At 43.9% G+C, this 17,537-nt stretch overlaps 1 protein-coding gene across 1 annotated transcript in view; it reads right to left on the bottom strand.

The window, feature by feature from the left end:
* The window catches only part of TRPM8 (transient receptor potential cation channel subfamily M member 8), a 147,875-nt gene that overhangs the window by 15,886 nt on the left and 114,452 nt on the right, over positions 1 to 17,537 (bottom strand). The window contains exons 11-20 of the mRNA XM_075755901.1: positions 17,406 to 17,473; positions 14,278 to 14,475; positions 11,770 to 11,872; positions 10,723 to 10,841; positions 10,094 to 10,384; positions 8,895 to 8,990; positions 8,107 to 8,236; positions 5,442 to 5,587; positions 4,602 to 4,714; positions 3,423 to 3,630 (exon numbers count right to left, since the gene is read on the bottom strand). Of these exons, the coding sequence (XP_075612016.1) occupies positions 3,423 to 3,630; positions 4,602 to 4,714; positions 5,442 to 5,587; positions 8,107 to 8,236; positions 8,895 to 8,990; positions 10,094 to 10,384; positions 10,723 to 10,841; positions 11,770 to 11,872; positions 14,278 to 14,475; positions 17,406 to 17,473 (1,472 nt within the window). The remainder of the gene's footprint in view (positions 1 to 3,422; positions 3,631 to 4,601; positions 4,715 to 5,441; positions 5,588 to 8,106; positions 8,237 to 8,894; positions 8,991 to 10,093; positions 10,385 to 10,722; positions 10,842 to 11,769; positions 11,873 to 14,277; positions 14,476 to 17,405; positions 17,474 to 17,537) is intronic.

Raw genomic sequence — 17,537 nt, forward strand, 5'->3', positions numbered from 1 at the left:
GGGTTCAGACTGCATTTAATTTCCCCAAAAAGAGAGGGTTTAATATATCCAGCAATGCCAGAAATTAATGGCAATACGGTTCTACTGTTCACTTCTAATAGAAGTATGGGTCAAAATTTTCTATGTTTAGAGCTCCTTAACATCTTTTCTCCTGCAGTCCAGATATCCTAACCTAACCGGTCCCAGTGCGAGAGCATTAAGCACATCGGTGACACAAACACTGCACCATAGCGTGGGTTACCGTGCTCGAGGGACGTAACCCAGCCGCACGGGCGCTTGCGCGCAAGGAGAGGAAGGAGTAGTCCTGACACGAGCCGGGACTGATGTCCTTAGCGCTCACGTGTGCACTCACATGCTGCCAGGGGACCTCGGGGCAGATCATGGCATGCTCCGGCAGAACTGCTGCCAGCGGGTCAAAGGAGTCTTGGTGTGACCCGCTACAAGTGGGTGAAACAGTGCAGGAGGGTCAGTGTTTCGGGGCAAAGTATTCTGGCTTCTCTTTCTTCACAGAGCTCATTCAGTCATCTGTCCCTCGCTACACACACATGCTTTTGATCAAAAAAGCAGATTTAATCAATTCTTTTAATTACCTGGCGCTCTATTTCTGAATTGCAAGTCTAGTGAGAATCTCTGCCCACTCCCTGACTGGTTCTGCACCTTGGATCCAAAGGTTGTGCAAGAACCAACTTCGGGATCCAATTCAGAGTAGTAGCTTAAACAGGAGAAACCTCTGCCAGGCCTGAAGAAATAGACCGAATCCCTGATCATAATTCTTTTTAATTTTCATTGAAATAATCAAAGCTTAGCAGACTACTGATCAGTGAATCTTTCTCTAACTGCCATATCCAAGGAAGGCAATTCTGCTCTCAGTACTGGTACAGGAAGCAGAGATTGAGGAGAGTTTTCTTCTAAATGCAGAAAAAACTACAAATAGAGAGCCCCACTTTGCTATTCCAGTTGCACAACTGTTGCATTTTCTTCACATGATGGGATGCATTGCTAAAGATGGACAGTTGTGGCAGCTACCAGGGCGTCAGGCTCAAGATATTACCAGACGCTATTTCGGCATCTTGGGACCCACACACACCCTTCTTACACCTTAAGGGACCAAAGGTTGAGCACTGAGTGGGGCGGTGTGTCTAACACCCATGCCATTGGGTTGTCTCTGTCTAGTAACTCCCTAAATCAAACATAAGTTGTCGTGCTATACATGACAGCGAAGCGGTGTTTCACGTGAACAGCTAGGCATGTAAGGTCCAAATGTCTTTCACAAAGCACGAAGCATATCACTGCACTACAGCTGTATTAAATGCAGCAGGTTTAAGCCTGATGCCTCTTCTCTTAAGGGCACAACTGTGGATGGAGAAAAGGAAACAGGTTTTGGTCTAACACAGGAACAGCAAGAAAACAGAGGCAGATACATGTAAACAAGCGAGAACAACCGAGACTGCAGTACAGTTCAGTCCTTCAAACATGAAGCAGTTCCCACCACTAAGAGTTAACGTGCACAGAGGTTCTGTCCAGGTTCCTTCTCTGTTTGAGAGAACGAGCTTTCCTGCACGCCCCACAAGTCTACCCACTCACCTGGCTGGAGGCTACATCCATGTGGCTAAGAAGGTATCAGGAAAAGGGCATCTCCGATTTCACTATTGCCATGACAGCTCTAAATGGGACATGAGAAAGTAGCTCTGGCTAGTTAAACATCTCTAGGACCATCAGAAGTGAAAACAGGGCTAAGCCAGGGGCTTATGGTTCAGATACAGTTCAGTTCTCCTGAATGGTGAAACAATCTGCTTTACATCTGGAACAGTGTCTAGTAGCTGTCACTTCCACAGACACACCACTCTGATCAGAGGGCTGATTTCTCCCCAAAACCAGTTATCTGACTGCAGCAGCTACAGTGGGACCCCAGGCAACGTTACTCATGCTTTTCCTTTGATGTGAAAACAAAATCTGAGACATGCCTTTTTTTTTTTTTTTTAATATTAAGGACACAGCTACTGTTTTGACTGGAGAGTTAGACTAATGTACACACAATTTGTCCCGGAGAAAGCCAGGGAGAAAGTTTCTTGAGAAGCTTAGAGGATTGGGACACTGCTTTGTGTTCTGCTCCTTAGCAAAACAGGTTTGAAGCCAGGACATTGCTTAAGATAACTTCAAATCTTCAATAAAGTATTTTAGCTGCCTCCACTCCTACAATCAAATTGGTACAGCCTGGTCACCAGCTATTAATGGGATTACTGGGATCTGAAGCTGTTCTACCTGCTCAGGGTAGTGAGAACTAGTGACAATGGTAGGAAAAAAGGTTTCTATCCCTAAGGCTTTCCCCAGGGCTTTTGCTGGGTACACACGGGAAGTGCAAGGACAGGTCCAGAGACACCAGAACCTAAATCAGCAGAAACAAACACTCCATTAGTGTTTTCATCGCAACAGTCTTTTACTTTTCCCCCGTTTTCCTTAGCAAGTAAAGTTGCCTTAAGCAGGGTACCACCTTGACTATTAAAAAGGAAAAAGACCACACAGGAAGTTAAGCACAGCAACATCACCACTCCGCAATGTCATTTGAGCTCACGTAAAAAGTGTTATTGCAGGGTGGTCTGATCCAGATCACCCACAAACACTCATGCAGAGACTAATCCCTCGCAGGACAATCAGAAAGCAGCGCACCACTGAAACCACACACTCGTTTCTCTTCCGATTTCCCCAGCATCTTCCCACTATTCTGAACGCTAACTGGTAGAGACCAGCTTGCTTGAAAACCAACATATTTCGTATGTCCCCTTACACATGAAGCAAGAAGAATGTCAGCTATGCGGCTGGCTATATAGGCAGTGTCGCACGCTGTTCCCGCACCACACCGGCACAAGCAACGCAGACAGTCCAAAGCTGGTCCTTGGGACTACGTGAAACTAGCAAAAACTGTATTTATGATTAACAGATAAACAGAAATACAGAATGATATGTTGCTCATTGGTCACAAAAAAAAAAAAAGAAAGAAAAGAGGTTGGGATGTGGAAAAGAGACAGCAATCACTTGATCTAGAGGGATGCATCCAGATAAATGCCCTAAACCTCCTAATGTCAACCGCTTTAGCAATCTGAGCCAAGCACTCCCTGAGAAACATCTCCACTGGCATCAGCTTATCCACACAGCTTCAAAGGCAATACACATTTCTCTTGGTGCACAGCCACTGTAGCTATTGGGGTATAAATAGGAATTAAACATCATGAGGGGAAAAAAAAAAAATTAAAACATATCCATTATGCCTTGAGTTGCCTGAATATATCTCCAAGAAGTGGTTCCCCTGTAACTTAGAAGCAGCCTGCACTGCCTTACGCTACTAGGGGGCAGAAAAATAACCACAAGGCTTTTAATCTAGCACTACACATTTTTGGTTTGCAAGCGCTGCCTACTTGTCTCACTTCATCACAAAGCAGAATGAAGACCAGCACGTAAAGGATGATCTCCAGGACGGTCGGTTCCTTCTGGAAATCCATAAGCAACACGTAGGCAAAGAGCAACAGGAAAGCGATGTAGAAGATGACATTCCAGGAGAAGACCACAAAGGGGGAGGTGAAGAAAGACACATAATACAAGAAGAGTTTCTTACTCTTCTCCACAGGCTTTTTCCTGAGGAATTAAAAGAGGAAAAAGGTCTCAAAACATAGCTTTTATGCCTGGAAACATTTGTGCTCTTCAAAGTGAAAATTAGAAAGGCACAAAGTCTAGCACAGTACGCTACTGTAAAGGTAACGCCATTCTGCATCCACTGATTTCAGGCACACAAGTACACTGGCACATCTTAACTCCAGATCAGAGTAAGGACATGATCTGTCAAAAGTTCATTCAGCCATTAAATATCTTTATTTCCTAGAATCTTCGAATGGTTTGGGTTGGAAGTGACCTCAAAGCCCATCTAGTTCCAACCCCCCTGCCATGGGCAGGGACACCCTCCACCAGCCCAGGTTGCCCAAAGCCCCATCCAACCTGGCCTTGAACACTGCCAGGGATAGGGCGTCCACAGCTTCTCTGGGCAATACGTTCCTCAGGGCTGCTCTCAATCCATTCTCCTCCCAGCCTGCAGTTGTGCTTGGGATTGCCCTGACCCAAATACAGGACCTTGCACTTGGCCTTGTTGAACTTCACGTGATTCGCACAAGCCCACCTCTCAAACCTGTCCAGGTCCTTCTGGACGGCATCCCTTCCCTCCAGGGTGTTGACCCACCACACAGCTTGGTGTCGTTGGCAAAACTTGCTGAGGGTGCACTCGATCCCACTGTCCTTGTAACTGACAAGGATGTTAAACAGCGTCAGTCCCAATGCCGACCCCTGAGGAACGCCACTCGTCACTGGTCTCCACAATGTGAGAGTGATTGAACACTGGAACATGTGCCCCAGAGTGGCTGTGGAGTCTCCAGTCCTTGGAGGAACTCAAAACCCAACTGGACACAGTGTTGGGCAACCTGCTCTAGCTGAGCCTGCTTTGAGAGCAAGGGATTGGACTAGATGATCTCCAGAAGTCCCTTCTGGCCTGAATTGCCCTATGATCCTATGATTAATTGACTTGCTTTGCTTCTGCTAATGAGAAGCCAGTTGATTACCTGAATGAGATGAATCCACAGCCTATTAAAGGGAAGAAGAACAGACACAGTATAATCTTCCAGTTCTTAGTATCTCTTGAAATCTCTCCATACCACTGCTTGGAAAGGAAATTCTGCAGGGAAGAAGAAAACATCTTCATTAGTTCTAACAGCAACAAAATAACCTAGGAAAGTTATTAGAGGACATTTGATTTAATAAAAAAATAAGTGAAATTGATATTTCCATCAAAAGAACTGAGATTCCTGTTTCAATAATACAGAAAGCTTTCTGCATCAGTACAGTGTGCTGGTTCCCGAGTCCAGCCATCCTCCAGTCTGCACGAGGAGGAGTTCAAAGTGAGACCGAGCAGGACTTGACCTGATTCAAAAGCCCAGTTATGCTGGGCAGTACATCCACGCCGTGCGTACCTGGGAGTTGTGCCAAGGGAGAAGTCACTTCAGGCAGTCATTATCATCCAGCTCATTACGATTTACAGCTCTAAATCAAGTCTTCCCCTTCTGACTTAGCATTTGTGGACAAATAGCCACCTCCTGTTTCCAGGAGGGGAGTCACGCCAGCCACAGTCAGTGCTCTCTGGGATGCGTTTTGCAGTACTGCAGATGCTGGTTCTGTGAGCACGCTAGAGGGCAAGGTTTGCATGCTGCTGCTGTGCAAAGCTCAGTGTTCACAGGGCTGGGAAACCTCAGCCGGGGGCTCTCACTTCCACGAGGATAGCGTGGCCTTTCACAGACCGTTCGCGTGGATGTAGCATTTTCACAGCAAGAATATTCACTTTTTGTTAAGCTACCCAGCTCACAAAAGTTACAGTAATCTGTGCACCTTCTTTTCACCGACATTACCTGCACCCCTGGCTGTGCAATGAACTGCTGGTCTTTAGCTTCCACTGCTAGTTCCAGGCAATTGCTCCCTCCCCAGGCTTCGCAGGAATAAGTCAGCAGCTGCTCAGCGAGATCTTCGTCGTTGCTGTAGCACTCAGTGAACAGCTCTGGAAGAAAGAGGCAGACCCACACTGAGCTCCAACTTCAGACTCAATTTCCAGCCAACTTGGGTGCAATGGTTTTCAATGACTTCCAAAGTATAATATTTGTAATATTAAAGTATGCAGATACAAGAATTCTTTCCACATTTTCAGCATGGTAAAACAACGTGTGCATGCTTTACAACCCCACTTGCATGTATTAAGCTTTCATACAGAATTCACATCTGGATGCAAAACTGTAATAACTGAATCAGCTCTCACAGAGATAGCACTGAGTTATGCAATAAAAAATTGAATCCAAAATATTAACTTCTCCTACTCAAAGGACTTTATCTACTTGTTTCATCATCTTTTAATTCATTTAGCACTGATCTAATGACTTACAGTCAGTCTCAGTAGTCCCATATGAACAGGGTTGAACAACAAGGGCAGAATCCGATGCTTTTTCACTGGGAAGAGCATTGCAGACATAGGTGTTTTAGAAGAGCCACGAGCATCTTATTCTGCCCATAGATTTTTGCCACTAGCAATGCATGTAGAGTGAAAAATTATTTCTCTTTCCGGATCTGGACATTGCCCACTCAAAAACAGTTCTGTTGGGGTATCTGTGACAGAGCACAACTGTCCTGAAGAGCGATCCAGCCTCTTTTAAAACACACCAGCCCTCACCAGAAGCTCTTCTCTTCAACAGCGCATTTTCCCAGGCATTTCACAAACAGCAGCGTTACCATAACCGTGAGGATATGCACAAAGCGATGCTTTTGGCTGGTGTTACCACATACGCTGCAATACGCAGACAGATCTTGACAGTCAGACTTCAATGGGACCTGTTCACTTCGCAATGTCTCGTTAAATAATCAGGCCTCAGGGATGTAGGTACCTTAAAAAAAGTCTATTTAAGCAGTTTTTGCCTTGTGAAGTAGGAGATAATGTCTGGTAACAAGCAAGATATTTTCAGTGTGGCCTTGCGCTGCTCCTTAGTGGACAGTGAAACAGCTTTGCTGATATACACACAAATAAAAATAAGGCTCAAGTTCAACAAGTCAATCTAGTCTCCAGGAGCCCCAGAAAAGGAACAAACATGGCCTGCTTTTAGGAGCAATAAAACAATAGCCATCTGTAGAGATTTTCAAGATTTGGCTAAACAAAGCCATGACTGAACTGATTTAGCCCTGGTGATAACATCATCGCAATGAGAAGATTGGACTCCAGAAGCCCTTTCCAGCAAGGTTTCCGTGGTTCCCGAGTCAACCTGCAGGGCTATTACACGTTAACCGTCACCTAATCTGATTTACAGTGATGACGACAAATTGCTGGGTGGCAATAGAGTTACAGACCCACCATCTTCTGCACCAGGCAAGAAAACACAGCCATAACCTGCAACAAAGCCTCAGAGGCAACAGCGTAACGTATTTCCTTCCCAGTTGAGGAACCAAGGTCCTGCTCCACAGGGTGTACCACTGGTAAACTTCAATTTGTAAGTTGTGGGTGCTACAAATTAATCCCTGCTCTGGTATCTGCCAACTGTGCTGGCTTTATTTGCATGTTTCCCTGAATAATTTGCAGGATAACTAGACACTGAGAAAACATTATTGTTCACAAAATGGAAGTCCTAAGAAAAGAGAGAACATCTCCCTGCTCTCTTGTCACCCATTACCCTCGTTAAATACGAAATTATTGGTCACTCCAGCCCATGAGGTGCAGGGCTCAATTCTGAATCACTGACAATCCTTGTAAATGGAGAAACTGAAGGTCACACAAAAGAAAAAAGAAAAAACCTGAGCTAGATCTGCATTCTCAATAAACAACAGTATTGCTTGTCATCTTAGAATAAGGAAGGTATATGATTTTGCAGTTCAGAATTTAGGAATTCAATCCACTTTTTCCCTGCAATTTATTCTCAGTCCCTAAAAGTACTCCTGCAGATTTGAAGGACAGCCCTTCTCAACCTGAATATTACCAGCACTCATGCAGAAAACTTCTCTTATTCTCCGTTCTCCTTGCTATTTCTGGGCTCCCTTCTTCAGCCTTGCCATTACAGCTAGGCGGCTTTTCTTCCCAATGAAAGCAATTCTCTATCAACCCCCCTACACCCATTTTTGGAGGCAAACTGTTCAGACAGGACACACAGTTTCTACTGGGAACAGATGGCATGGAAGAGATTTCCAAGCAGTAAAAACACATTTTGACATTAAAGGGAAGCATTTAATGTTGGTTATCTAGTTTTCTAAATAAAGCTTTCTTTCTACTTCCTTTCGAGATGTCATTTCTCTTCTTTATAAATCAGGCTGAATTTCTGGGCAGCATTTCAGGCAAATTGAACGAATTATCTTGCCTTGCATTTCCCTGAATAAAACCAGCAGGGTTATCAGTTTGTTTTTCTGCATATAAATCAAAACATCACTATGCAATCATTGCTACACATCAGATCTGGAGATCGTTAAAACAAGTAATGTTCCAAGAAAGGAAACAATTTCCTGTCCCCTTCTATTAAATTTCTAAAGGACTTAAAAGAAGGCACTTACCTACTGCTCTTGTTTCATACTCATTAGCGAGTTCCTCAGACTCACCAGCAGCGTTTATATCATTCTTCACCTTCGCCATGCTTTTCAGGAGCTTACTGGCCCCGAGGGCTGCCAAAGTGCAACCTCTGGTCTATGGAGAGAGAGTCAAGTCATGCAAAGCCCTCTGTGAAGGGAACGTGATAGCTTCTTTAAAAATTATGCCCTTGTAGTCATGGGCCACACTACTATTTCACTGTCCACCAGTCTGGACCAGTTGGGTGTACCCTGAACTGCCCAGACTACATTAGTCCCTTCCATTCAAAACATCTGTTCTGAAGCAGCACTCTGTTATGGACACGCAGACCAACGTGAGCAGGAGCATCCATTAGCTTTGCTTGGGTTAGCCCCACATTTACAGCCTGTGAATTATGTATTTGATCCAATGTTCACTAAAGGTACCATCTAATTAAAATTAGAAATGGATTTCCATCAAATACCTGGGATCAGAACACATGCACGTTGTGGAATGGGTGGGAACTCAGCACCCAAACTTGAACGTAGATGAGAACATACAACTACAGGTAAATGCTAGCTGGAGTGCTGACTCAGACATGACATTAGGAAAGTATGAAATCCACACCCAAGCAGAAAATGGGTAACATTAAACCTACACACAGAGCCATCCAGCAATTATCTCTTGTGGTTTTGTGTTTGAAGATGGATCCAGAGCCTTCAAAGGTCTACAAGCCAAAGACAAGGGAACACCACTGTGCTGTTTGCAAAGAGGAGTAAAGGAGAATTCAACTTACTTGCTCCCAAATGACTTTGGACAACTCTTTCTTGTTCTGAAGAACTGACCAAATAAATAGAGCTTGCAACGGATGCCTTGTGATAGGACACTCATCCTGAAAGAAAGCAACAATTCCTCAGACCTAAGCTCACTAAACTCTTTCCAAATGGAACAAATCCTAGCCTGCCACACTCCTGTTTTCCTATTTTATTCCTGTGAGAGAGAGGATCAGCGAACTGGCTGTCAGCTATCCGTTCCTTGTCACACACTAAATTATATTTATATTAAAGCCTTCTCTTTTCCTATTTCCTGTAGAAGAATCAGCCTCTTTGTTTTTCCTGAAGTGGGTATTAAAGGACATTTGGGTCAAAGTCACTTTCTGCTTTAACCCAAGTAGTTCAGATGGCCACATTCCCAGCTTGCCTTTGTGTTTAGGTAACACAGATTAACAGCCCCTAAAAGGAATACTAACTGTATACCAATACGCCTTTTGTGTTTAAGCAAGATCCAGAACTTCACAAAAAACTTAATCAAGGAGGAATTTCTTTTCATTACAGCAATTAGCACCTGGGGATGGCAAATCATCACAAAATGACTCCTGAGCGACACAGCTTTTCAGAACCACAACCTTCAGTGGAAACTCTCAAAGTTAGCCAGCATTTTCAAACCAAGCTTCCCCCGAATGTCACACGTGCGGCATCGCATCTCTGAAGACAACAACGGATTTCAAAAGTTTCCTATCTGATGCCTGAGCTCCGGTTTTGAAACTCAGATCTGGATCTAATGTTAGTTATCACGGTACAGTAGGTCTAAAGAAGTCTGGTTCTACCTGACAATGAAATAAAGTCCAGAAGGTGCTCGACACCCTTGAACAAGCAACGTTTAAAATACAAGAGTCTGTACCAAAATATAGGGGTCCAAAGTCCCCATGCCCAGCTGGCACCTCTGTACCAGACTCGGAATTGATATCGGTATAAGTTACAAGCATACCAGAGCATTGATCGCTCTAATAGAAAATATTTTAACTCAACACCCAAACTCACCCATTTTTCATGTAGTTAAATGACCCTTACATGCATTTGTAAAACAGGGCAGTATGTTAAACATAAAACAAGGCTGAGACTGTTAAAGCAAATCCTTCTACACCAGAAACAAAACATAATTTTTGTTTTTTCCTTTCCCGAAATGCACAGCGGAATGAAACCATTCATGACTTACTGAAAGATGTATCTCCATCTCATCCTTGCTATTTTTGTCATCTCTTTTGAGACCTCTTCGGAAGTCTTCAACCATCTTCCACACAAATGTGAGGAGTGCATCGTTATAGGAGTTCTTTGCGATCTGCAGGTTCTTGAACACCAGGCTGCTGAAGTTGTTTGTGTACAGCTCTCTAAGGACCTCTGTGGTAAGGAACTTCCTCAGATTCAAGCCATTTTCCAGGAAGAGACGGACAAATTTGGGCCTGTCTTTCACTAGGGCTGTGAACATGACATCTTGTAGGTCAGCAGACTAGGAAGAAATGGAAAAGCAAATATTAGGGAGCACGTAAGACATGTAAAGCTTAGCCACATGTGTTGTGCCATTAGGTAACTGCCACATTTTCCTTCATGCTGCCCCATTTTCATCAGAATCAGTTTTTCTGTATGCAATTGCCTTTGTTGGATGGCCTAGAGTACCTCTGGCATGGGCAGATAACCTTTGCAATCAGTGATGCCACTGTAAGGAGGAATAGACACTCTTCCTTATCATCAGAGAGGTTGGGATGTTGAGATAGCAGCTGCTGTTATGATGTCTCTTTTCCCACTGCTCCCCTGTCCCACGTCACTGTACTCAGAAGTGGTCCGTACCTCCCAGTTTCGGTCATTGGTGAAGATCTCATCACTGGCCAGGTCCAACTGGTTCCACTCCAGCAGCAGCTTCAGCTGCCCGTTCCAGTTATCTCTGTCATGTTCATTGGTGCTGAAAGCTGCAGAGGAGGAACAATCCTCTAGGTAAAAGACCAGAGACAGAAGAGCTTCTTGGCATACTTATTCATCTCTGCTTTTCACACTTTACCTGACAAGACCCCTACCAAGTGTCTGTTCCCAGACTCACGCATGTCTTCCTGAGTGGGTTTTAGAGGATGCTGGAGGCTGAGAGACATACTTATGGTCCAACATGGGCCACAAACAAGCTGCTAGGCACACCTCATCAACCAAAATCAGCACAGTATTTCCTCCACACTCCTCAGTGTCCTGCATCTGCTACACAAAGGAAATTCTGCAGGATTCCCACTGGGGCCCGACACAAGAAGTATCATGAGAAGCTGTAATGTTCATAGGCTTTCTCCATGCACAGCCAGGAAAATGAGGTCAGCCCAGTGACCTTCACTGAGTACCAGGCTCTGCTCTGTTGGAGTAGTAGAGAGCCCAGGTCTGAATTACTCACGGTAGTAAGTCACTGGGATTTGAGTTAGGAAGCAGCCCTGCACATTGACTGTTAATTAACTGGTTACTTCTCTCCCTGCTGAATGCCAGCCAAACCTCTTCAATCCACGTACGCCAAATGATTTGACATGGCAGAATGCCGAGTAATCCACTACTGCAGTATAACCAGAAAAGATCCTTTGCCTGGCTTCCCAACTCCCTGTTGCAGTCCATACTTGTGTGCTACTCTCCGAGATGCGATTCCAGCACCCCCAAAGCTCTGCTGAATGCATTCCCAATTATCTGGGCTGGGTTTGGATCTCACCCACACTAACAGATTCACTTCAGATGAAGACAAGCTCCTCACTGTGGCAGGAGTGTAACTCTAGAGAGATGGCATTGCTCTAGGGAAGGCTGTTCTAGAAAATATATAGCCATCTTTATCTATTAAAAAAACCCCAAACAACAAAACCAAATGCAATTACTTGCCTTTGTACAGAGCAAAAGAAATGGCATTGCTCACAATTTCATCTCCAGCTTCTTCTATTTTGATAACTGTCAGTAAATGAGGGTTCTCAAGGACTTCTTTGATCTACAAAAAGGAAAAGTTTAATTTCAAAGCAATCTCAGCTGTTTAGTAGTTGATCTCCTAGAGCATCTTTAAAGGAAATTTCCCTCACATTGCAGCAAAGCTGCTTCTCATCAGTCCTATTTCCACATGCAGTTAAAATTTAATCAAGTCCAGATAGAAGTAGATAATGAGATTTATTTTAAAGTCACCAAAGTACAAGATTAATTATCCTCTGAACATACAACAAATAACTGTGATTCCCTCTATGCAGAACATCATAACCAAAATGATATAATCTCAGTAATTAGAAACTACTCAAAGAAAAGACAGCTTGTGACAGTACAAGTTTCAACAAATATCTAGCAGTTTATTAGAGAACAGTTTCTACCTCCTCGTGCTTTGTCAAAAACAGATCATTTCTCACATAACCAAGCCTTGTAAAGTTACTTTCATTCTAGGACATGGAAACCAAATAACCTTAGCCGTTCGACTGCAGGACGAGGTACGCTCCAAGGCAGCTCAGCAGAAGTTGGGAAGACCATGGCCCTGTTTCCTAAGCAGGGAAAACTGCCTTCAGCAGCTCCACACTCCCCAGTGCAGAGCTCCTTCTGGAAACCAGGGGTTCATGGTCTGCTCAGAGGGCAGTTGTTGTTCTTCAGGTTTGGATGCAACAGCCCCCAGGTTCAAAGTGTGAATTCAGACTAATTTTTTTCAGACTTGCGGGACTGTCTCTGCAAAAGGCCATGCCCTATTCCCGCCCTTTTTCCTGCAAGCTTCTTAATACAGAAGCAGAAAATCATTGAGGTTATAAGATTGCTCTGGAGACCCCACTGCTCAAAACAGTCTCAAGTGGAGCTGGTTGCCCCACGGAACTCACAGGTTGTCCCACGGACTCACCCTGCCAAGCTCTGACCAAGAGTTTTGACTCAGGCCTTACCAGAAACAATAGCTCCTTAAACTTCAATACCAGAAGCTTTGTTTGGTTTACATCAACAAAAATATACACTGGAGTGAGCATCTGAATTCCTCTCCAGGGTCTGCAAACAACTTGCAATGACACTTTCGTAAAAAAAATTTAAAAAAAGTTAAGGGGTGAGGGGAAAGCTGAGAGAAGGGGCCTTAAGTGTACCGAAAGCAATATAACATTTTCCATCCCCCATTACGAATTGCGACTGAGGTTTGAATACACAATCACTCCCCACTGTCAGCGTGGGTACGAGGTAATTAACCAAGAGAGGAGAACAGAATCAGACCCCAGCATAAAACATTGGGCAGTTAATTGAGAAAGTCAGTTAGCTCAAGTTAATGGATTATTCAGTGAGCTGAAGCGCTGTTGGAACTGAGAATTCTGACAAATAACAGAACATTAAGACTTTTCTGGAGCTCCATTTTCTTCTGTTCTTATTAAGGAGAGCAGAAATATAGATATCTAAACCCAGGTCCAACTGAAGGTGCGGTAACCAGAGAGTTACAAGTTTCCTGAGACTGGCCCAAGCAACCCAAGATAACAGAATGCTCTCCTGAGTTCTCCAAAAACCACTCTTGTAATAAACAGTTACATATGGGATCATAACAGTGACTACATCCTGAAGGCTCTACCTCTGCTCAAAGAGGTAAAGAAAAGCAGAAGAAGCATATGCTGGTGTACGTCCAGTGTTGCACCTTCAGCTGCATCCCATGTACACACTACTAGTAAGTCAATGCTTTATTTAGCAACAGTGTCCCAATGGAGATGGTGTAGGGATGCTGCTGTGATGAAATATTGACCAATATTGATGAAATATAGTAAGTTGCTAGTCCTGAAGGCCCTGCTCCTAGTCTGTAAGGGAACTCTGTCCTGCCTGATATCTTAAGGGATGCAGGAAGACAGACAAAAACTTTTGGAACAAATGACAGAATCCTGAAGTAGATTTGCTAAAATCTGGAAGTCCACGGCATAGCAGGGATAACCCTTTGTCGCCAAGCAATCCAGCAGGACTTAGCAGCATGAGGCCCGATTCACCAAATATCCAACTTCTCCACCTTCACAAAGCATGCAAGAGAATCAGGACACCAACCAGCACATCAGCCAAGAGGCACATCCAGCAGGAACTGCAAAGCACCCAGGAAGCAGACCGTTAAAAGACATCTGGCCTTAGCTCTCCTGTGCCCAGGTCTAAACCCAGACACGTGCTGGTTCCAAAATAATGCAATTTCCTGCCCCTTTTGTTCCAATTCCTATAAAATAGAAGAGTTTGGAATTTTTCTTTTTTAAGTCCAGTTACACACACACCTCAGAGATATGTCACAGCAAGGAGCCCCGCACATTCTATAGGTATCACGAGACAGCAACATCCCTGATTTGAAAATCACTGGATGCTCCTGTCCTCCTGTTTCTTCTACCCTTCTCCCAATTTCAGCCTCACCCGGCCATAGCACAGACTTACCCATTTGATCCAGCTTTCAGTCTCCTCTTCCGAGAGCCTTGAAATAGTGCGAGGCAGATACCTGAGCAAGCTCTCTTTGACACATGAAGAAGCAAGAGTGCCTTCTGTCTCCATCAAGCTAGCGATTACATCGGCAATCCGGCCAGAGCCTTCCACCACAACACAAGGAATCTTACTCTTGATGGCCACATTGATAGACTAGGAAGCCAAAGAGAGAGAGAGGTAATCACTTGAAGGATGACTGTGTTATTAGAGCCTACTATTCAGTAAGAAAGCCTAGAGATTGTAGGTTTGACTTAAGAAAGATAGAAATCCATGGTCCAGAGCAGTGTTTTTATTACACCACCCACTGATACTTTACCAACAACAGCTCTTTAAAAACAGCATTCATCTAATGACAGAGGGCTGTGAAGAACCTCACAGCAACTGAGGGACAGAAATGACCATCTGCCAAATTTTAGAGTTGATTAGCAGATCAGGAAAATTGCACAGTGGAAATGGCATGCAGAACACATTACAACTCTGCCTAGCTACCATCACTGCTGTTTTATGGCACAGCATTGCTCAAGTAACACCACAGCTGAGTACAAGGGCTCTGGATTTATTTGCTGGAGATACAAGCAGCAGTCTTTTACACAGAGATCACTTCTGTAGCATCGTGAGAACATTGAACTCCAATGTTACTGAATGTCTCCAAGTAGCTACTTATGTGATTTCTCACACAGCGATGTTGTATGTGGCTTCTCAGCAAGAAAAAGAAAAGGTGTTGAAATCATGACGGAAGAACCATTAGCCCTCCTGTTGCAAAGACCACAACAGGAGACATTTATTTAATTTTCATGACTACCATTGAGAAGAAGCCACCAGAATCTAAGCTGCCAGCAAATTGTACAAAAGGAGTCAATGCAAGTTATCATCAACCACTGCAAAGACAGAATGTCTATTAGCTATCTAGAGATACAGCTTCATGAGAACAAAAAAAAAAAAATCAACCCAGAGTCATCAAAACTGTGAACACGTTACTCCCATCAATTGGATAGCGGGTCTGTGACAAAAGCAAGATGTTTTTTCTTACCAACTATATCAAAGCAGTTTTCTTAAGAAGGGTCCAACTAAAGTGCATGCTTTACATCACAGGGAGTTTACAACCAAAGCTTAAAACAGTTTTACTTCTCTGCTAAAGTTGATTCCTGTCATCATGCACAAGTCACAGAAACTGAGAAAGAGGGAGTCTTTCCTGGCCAAAACCACTAAGGCATGGCAAGGACGGATGTCCACAGCAGGGAACCTCCTGTGTCTCTTTGGGCTGATCAGAGACTATTTACTCCTTGAGAAGATGGCTTCACCTACAAACAAGCAAGGTGGCAGACACAAATTTCTCTGTACTAGTAACACCGATAAATAGCCAAGAGACCAGCATGAACCCTTAACAGAACTGCCATCCGGTTATTTTTCAGAGGAACCCCTTGCCAGGATTTATGCATTTGATTTAACAATGTTTTTATTCATTCTGATTAGAAAGCTAGCCAGTCTGTGTTACATATCATTTCTTAACAGTGGGTTTGAGGTCTCCATAATATACCTGTAATCACAAGGCTGCCCAAGTCGCTACACTGCATGGCGTATAGAAACAGCTCCTTCAGTGACGGCCAAATCCCCCTCTTAAATAGTGGTAATTTGGAACTAAAAGGAGAAATGGGCATATTCCACATATCACTTTCGGCAAAGCTTTGCTCTAAAACCTGAATGGATGCCTTCTTTTCATCTTAGGCCCTCTGATTAACACATTGAGCTCTGCATCTGTATTCACCTACAACCTACCTGTGGGCATAGCTCAAATTAATCACGTGAATGGAACCAAAACACCCAGGAAACATACAGGGATAATGATCTGAAAATTTACAGAGTGGTTCAGACTAATTGATTAATGTTAGCCACGAAGTGGGAACAGAGACTGTGCTTTGAATTCACATTGTTTGTCATCCTGACAAGCAAAACCTCAGTTAATATCAATACTAACAGCACAGCTGTAGTCAGAACAGGTAGTACCGAGATCACCTCTTCAAGAGATAATTATAAATATCACCCTGCTTCGGTTTTACTGGCCTAAACGCTGACATACTCCCTTCATTGTACCCTACCTCTTGTAAAATCCAGCCCCTCTCCCAGCTCCTTCATCCCAGGCTATGGCAGCTCTTCTTGCTGCTAGTCAGAGCCATCTCATCCTCCCTGTCGCTGTTCCCTCCCCACACAGCCCCACTGCACGTCCCCTCACTTTGAATTCCCCGGTGTCTGGTCCCTTTGCTCCCCCAGTCCCTCCTTGCTCAGGCCACTCATCTTCGCTCTCGCAAGGTGGAGGGGGAAGTAACAATCCTGGGTTTTAACACCAAGACAGGAACTCATCTCTTTTTCCTCCCTCCCTAAGTGTTACTTAGACATCCTATTTCAAGAAACTTCTTTCTGCCTTCTCTGTTCCGTTCATCCTCTTCCTACCTGTCGTCTCTTTGAAGATGATGCCTGTTCCCTCCCCTTCTAGGCTGAGAAGGGTCAGAGTCAGCAGAGCCCTCCTGCCTTGCTCAGCTGCCCAGATTTAAACTAGATACAGCCTACAGTTCTCAGGAGCAGCAATGAAATGTCAGTTTAAGCACGCTCTGAGCCAGAGTATCTCCAGCACAAGCTAATCTTCCCTGTGTATTACAAGAAAGCACCAATGTCCCCTGAGCATGGGTAAGCCAAGTTTTCCCAAACCAAAGTTGAGGCAACTTTGTATAAAAAGGATCAAGAGCTACATGGCTGACAAGATCCTTCTGACTCCTACTCAAACACACACAAGAAACTTTTTTTTGTGCTGGATTTGTTATGGAAGAATTGAGGCAACTGAACTGTCCCAGCCTAAAGTCTTCCGGGATGTCAGGCTGAGGTAAAAGCTTTGCACAGAAAATTTTAACTGAAACAAACTCCATAAGCTTAAATGCCATTGCAAGCAAGTTTTTCTATAGCAAGTGCTGGTCAAGCTTCAGTAAATAATAGGACTGGCTATTTATGTTGTTTGTGGAGTAATCAGTCTTAAACATTAGAGCAACGTCCTTACTGTCACTCCTGGAAATAAGTAAAAGACATAAACTTACTTTCAAAGTCTCTTTTCCTCCACCTTGGGCAAAACACACAATCGGAATCTTCCCACCATAATTAGATTCTGTGAAACATGCCAAAAGAGAAATGGAAAAAGATTCAACCCACTAATGCAGTTCGAACAACTT

The sequence above is a fragment of the Balearica regulorum genome, chromosome 6 (assembly GCF_011004875.1).
Source record: "Balearica regulorum gibbericeps isolate bBalReg1 chromosome 6, bBalReg1.pri, whole genome shotgun sequence".
Taxonomy (NCBI): Eukaryota; Metazoa; Chordata; class Aves; order Gruiformes; family Gruidae; genus Balearica; species Balearica regulorum.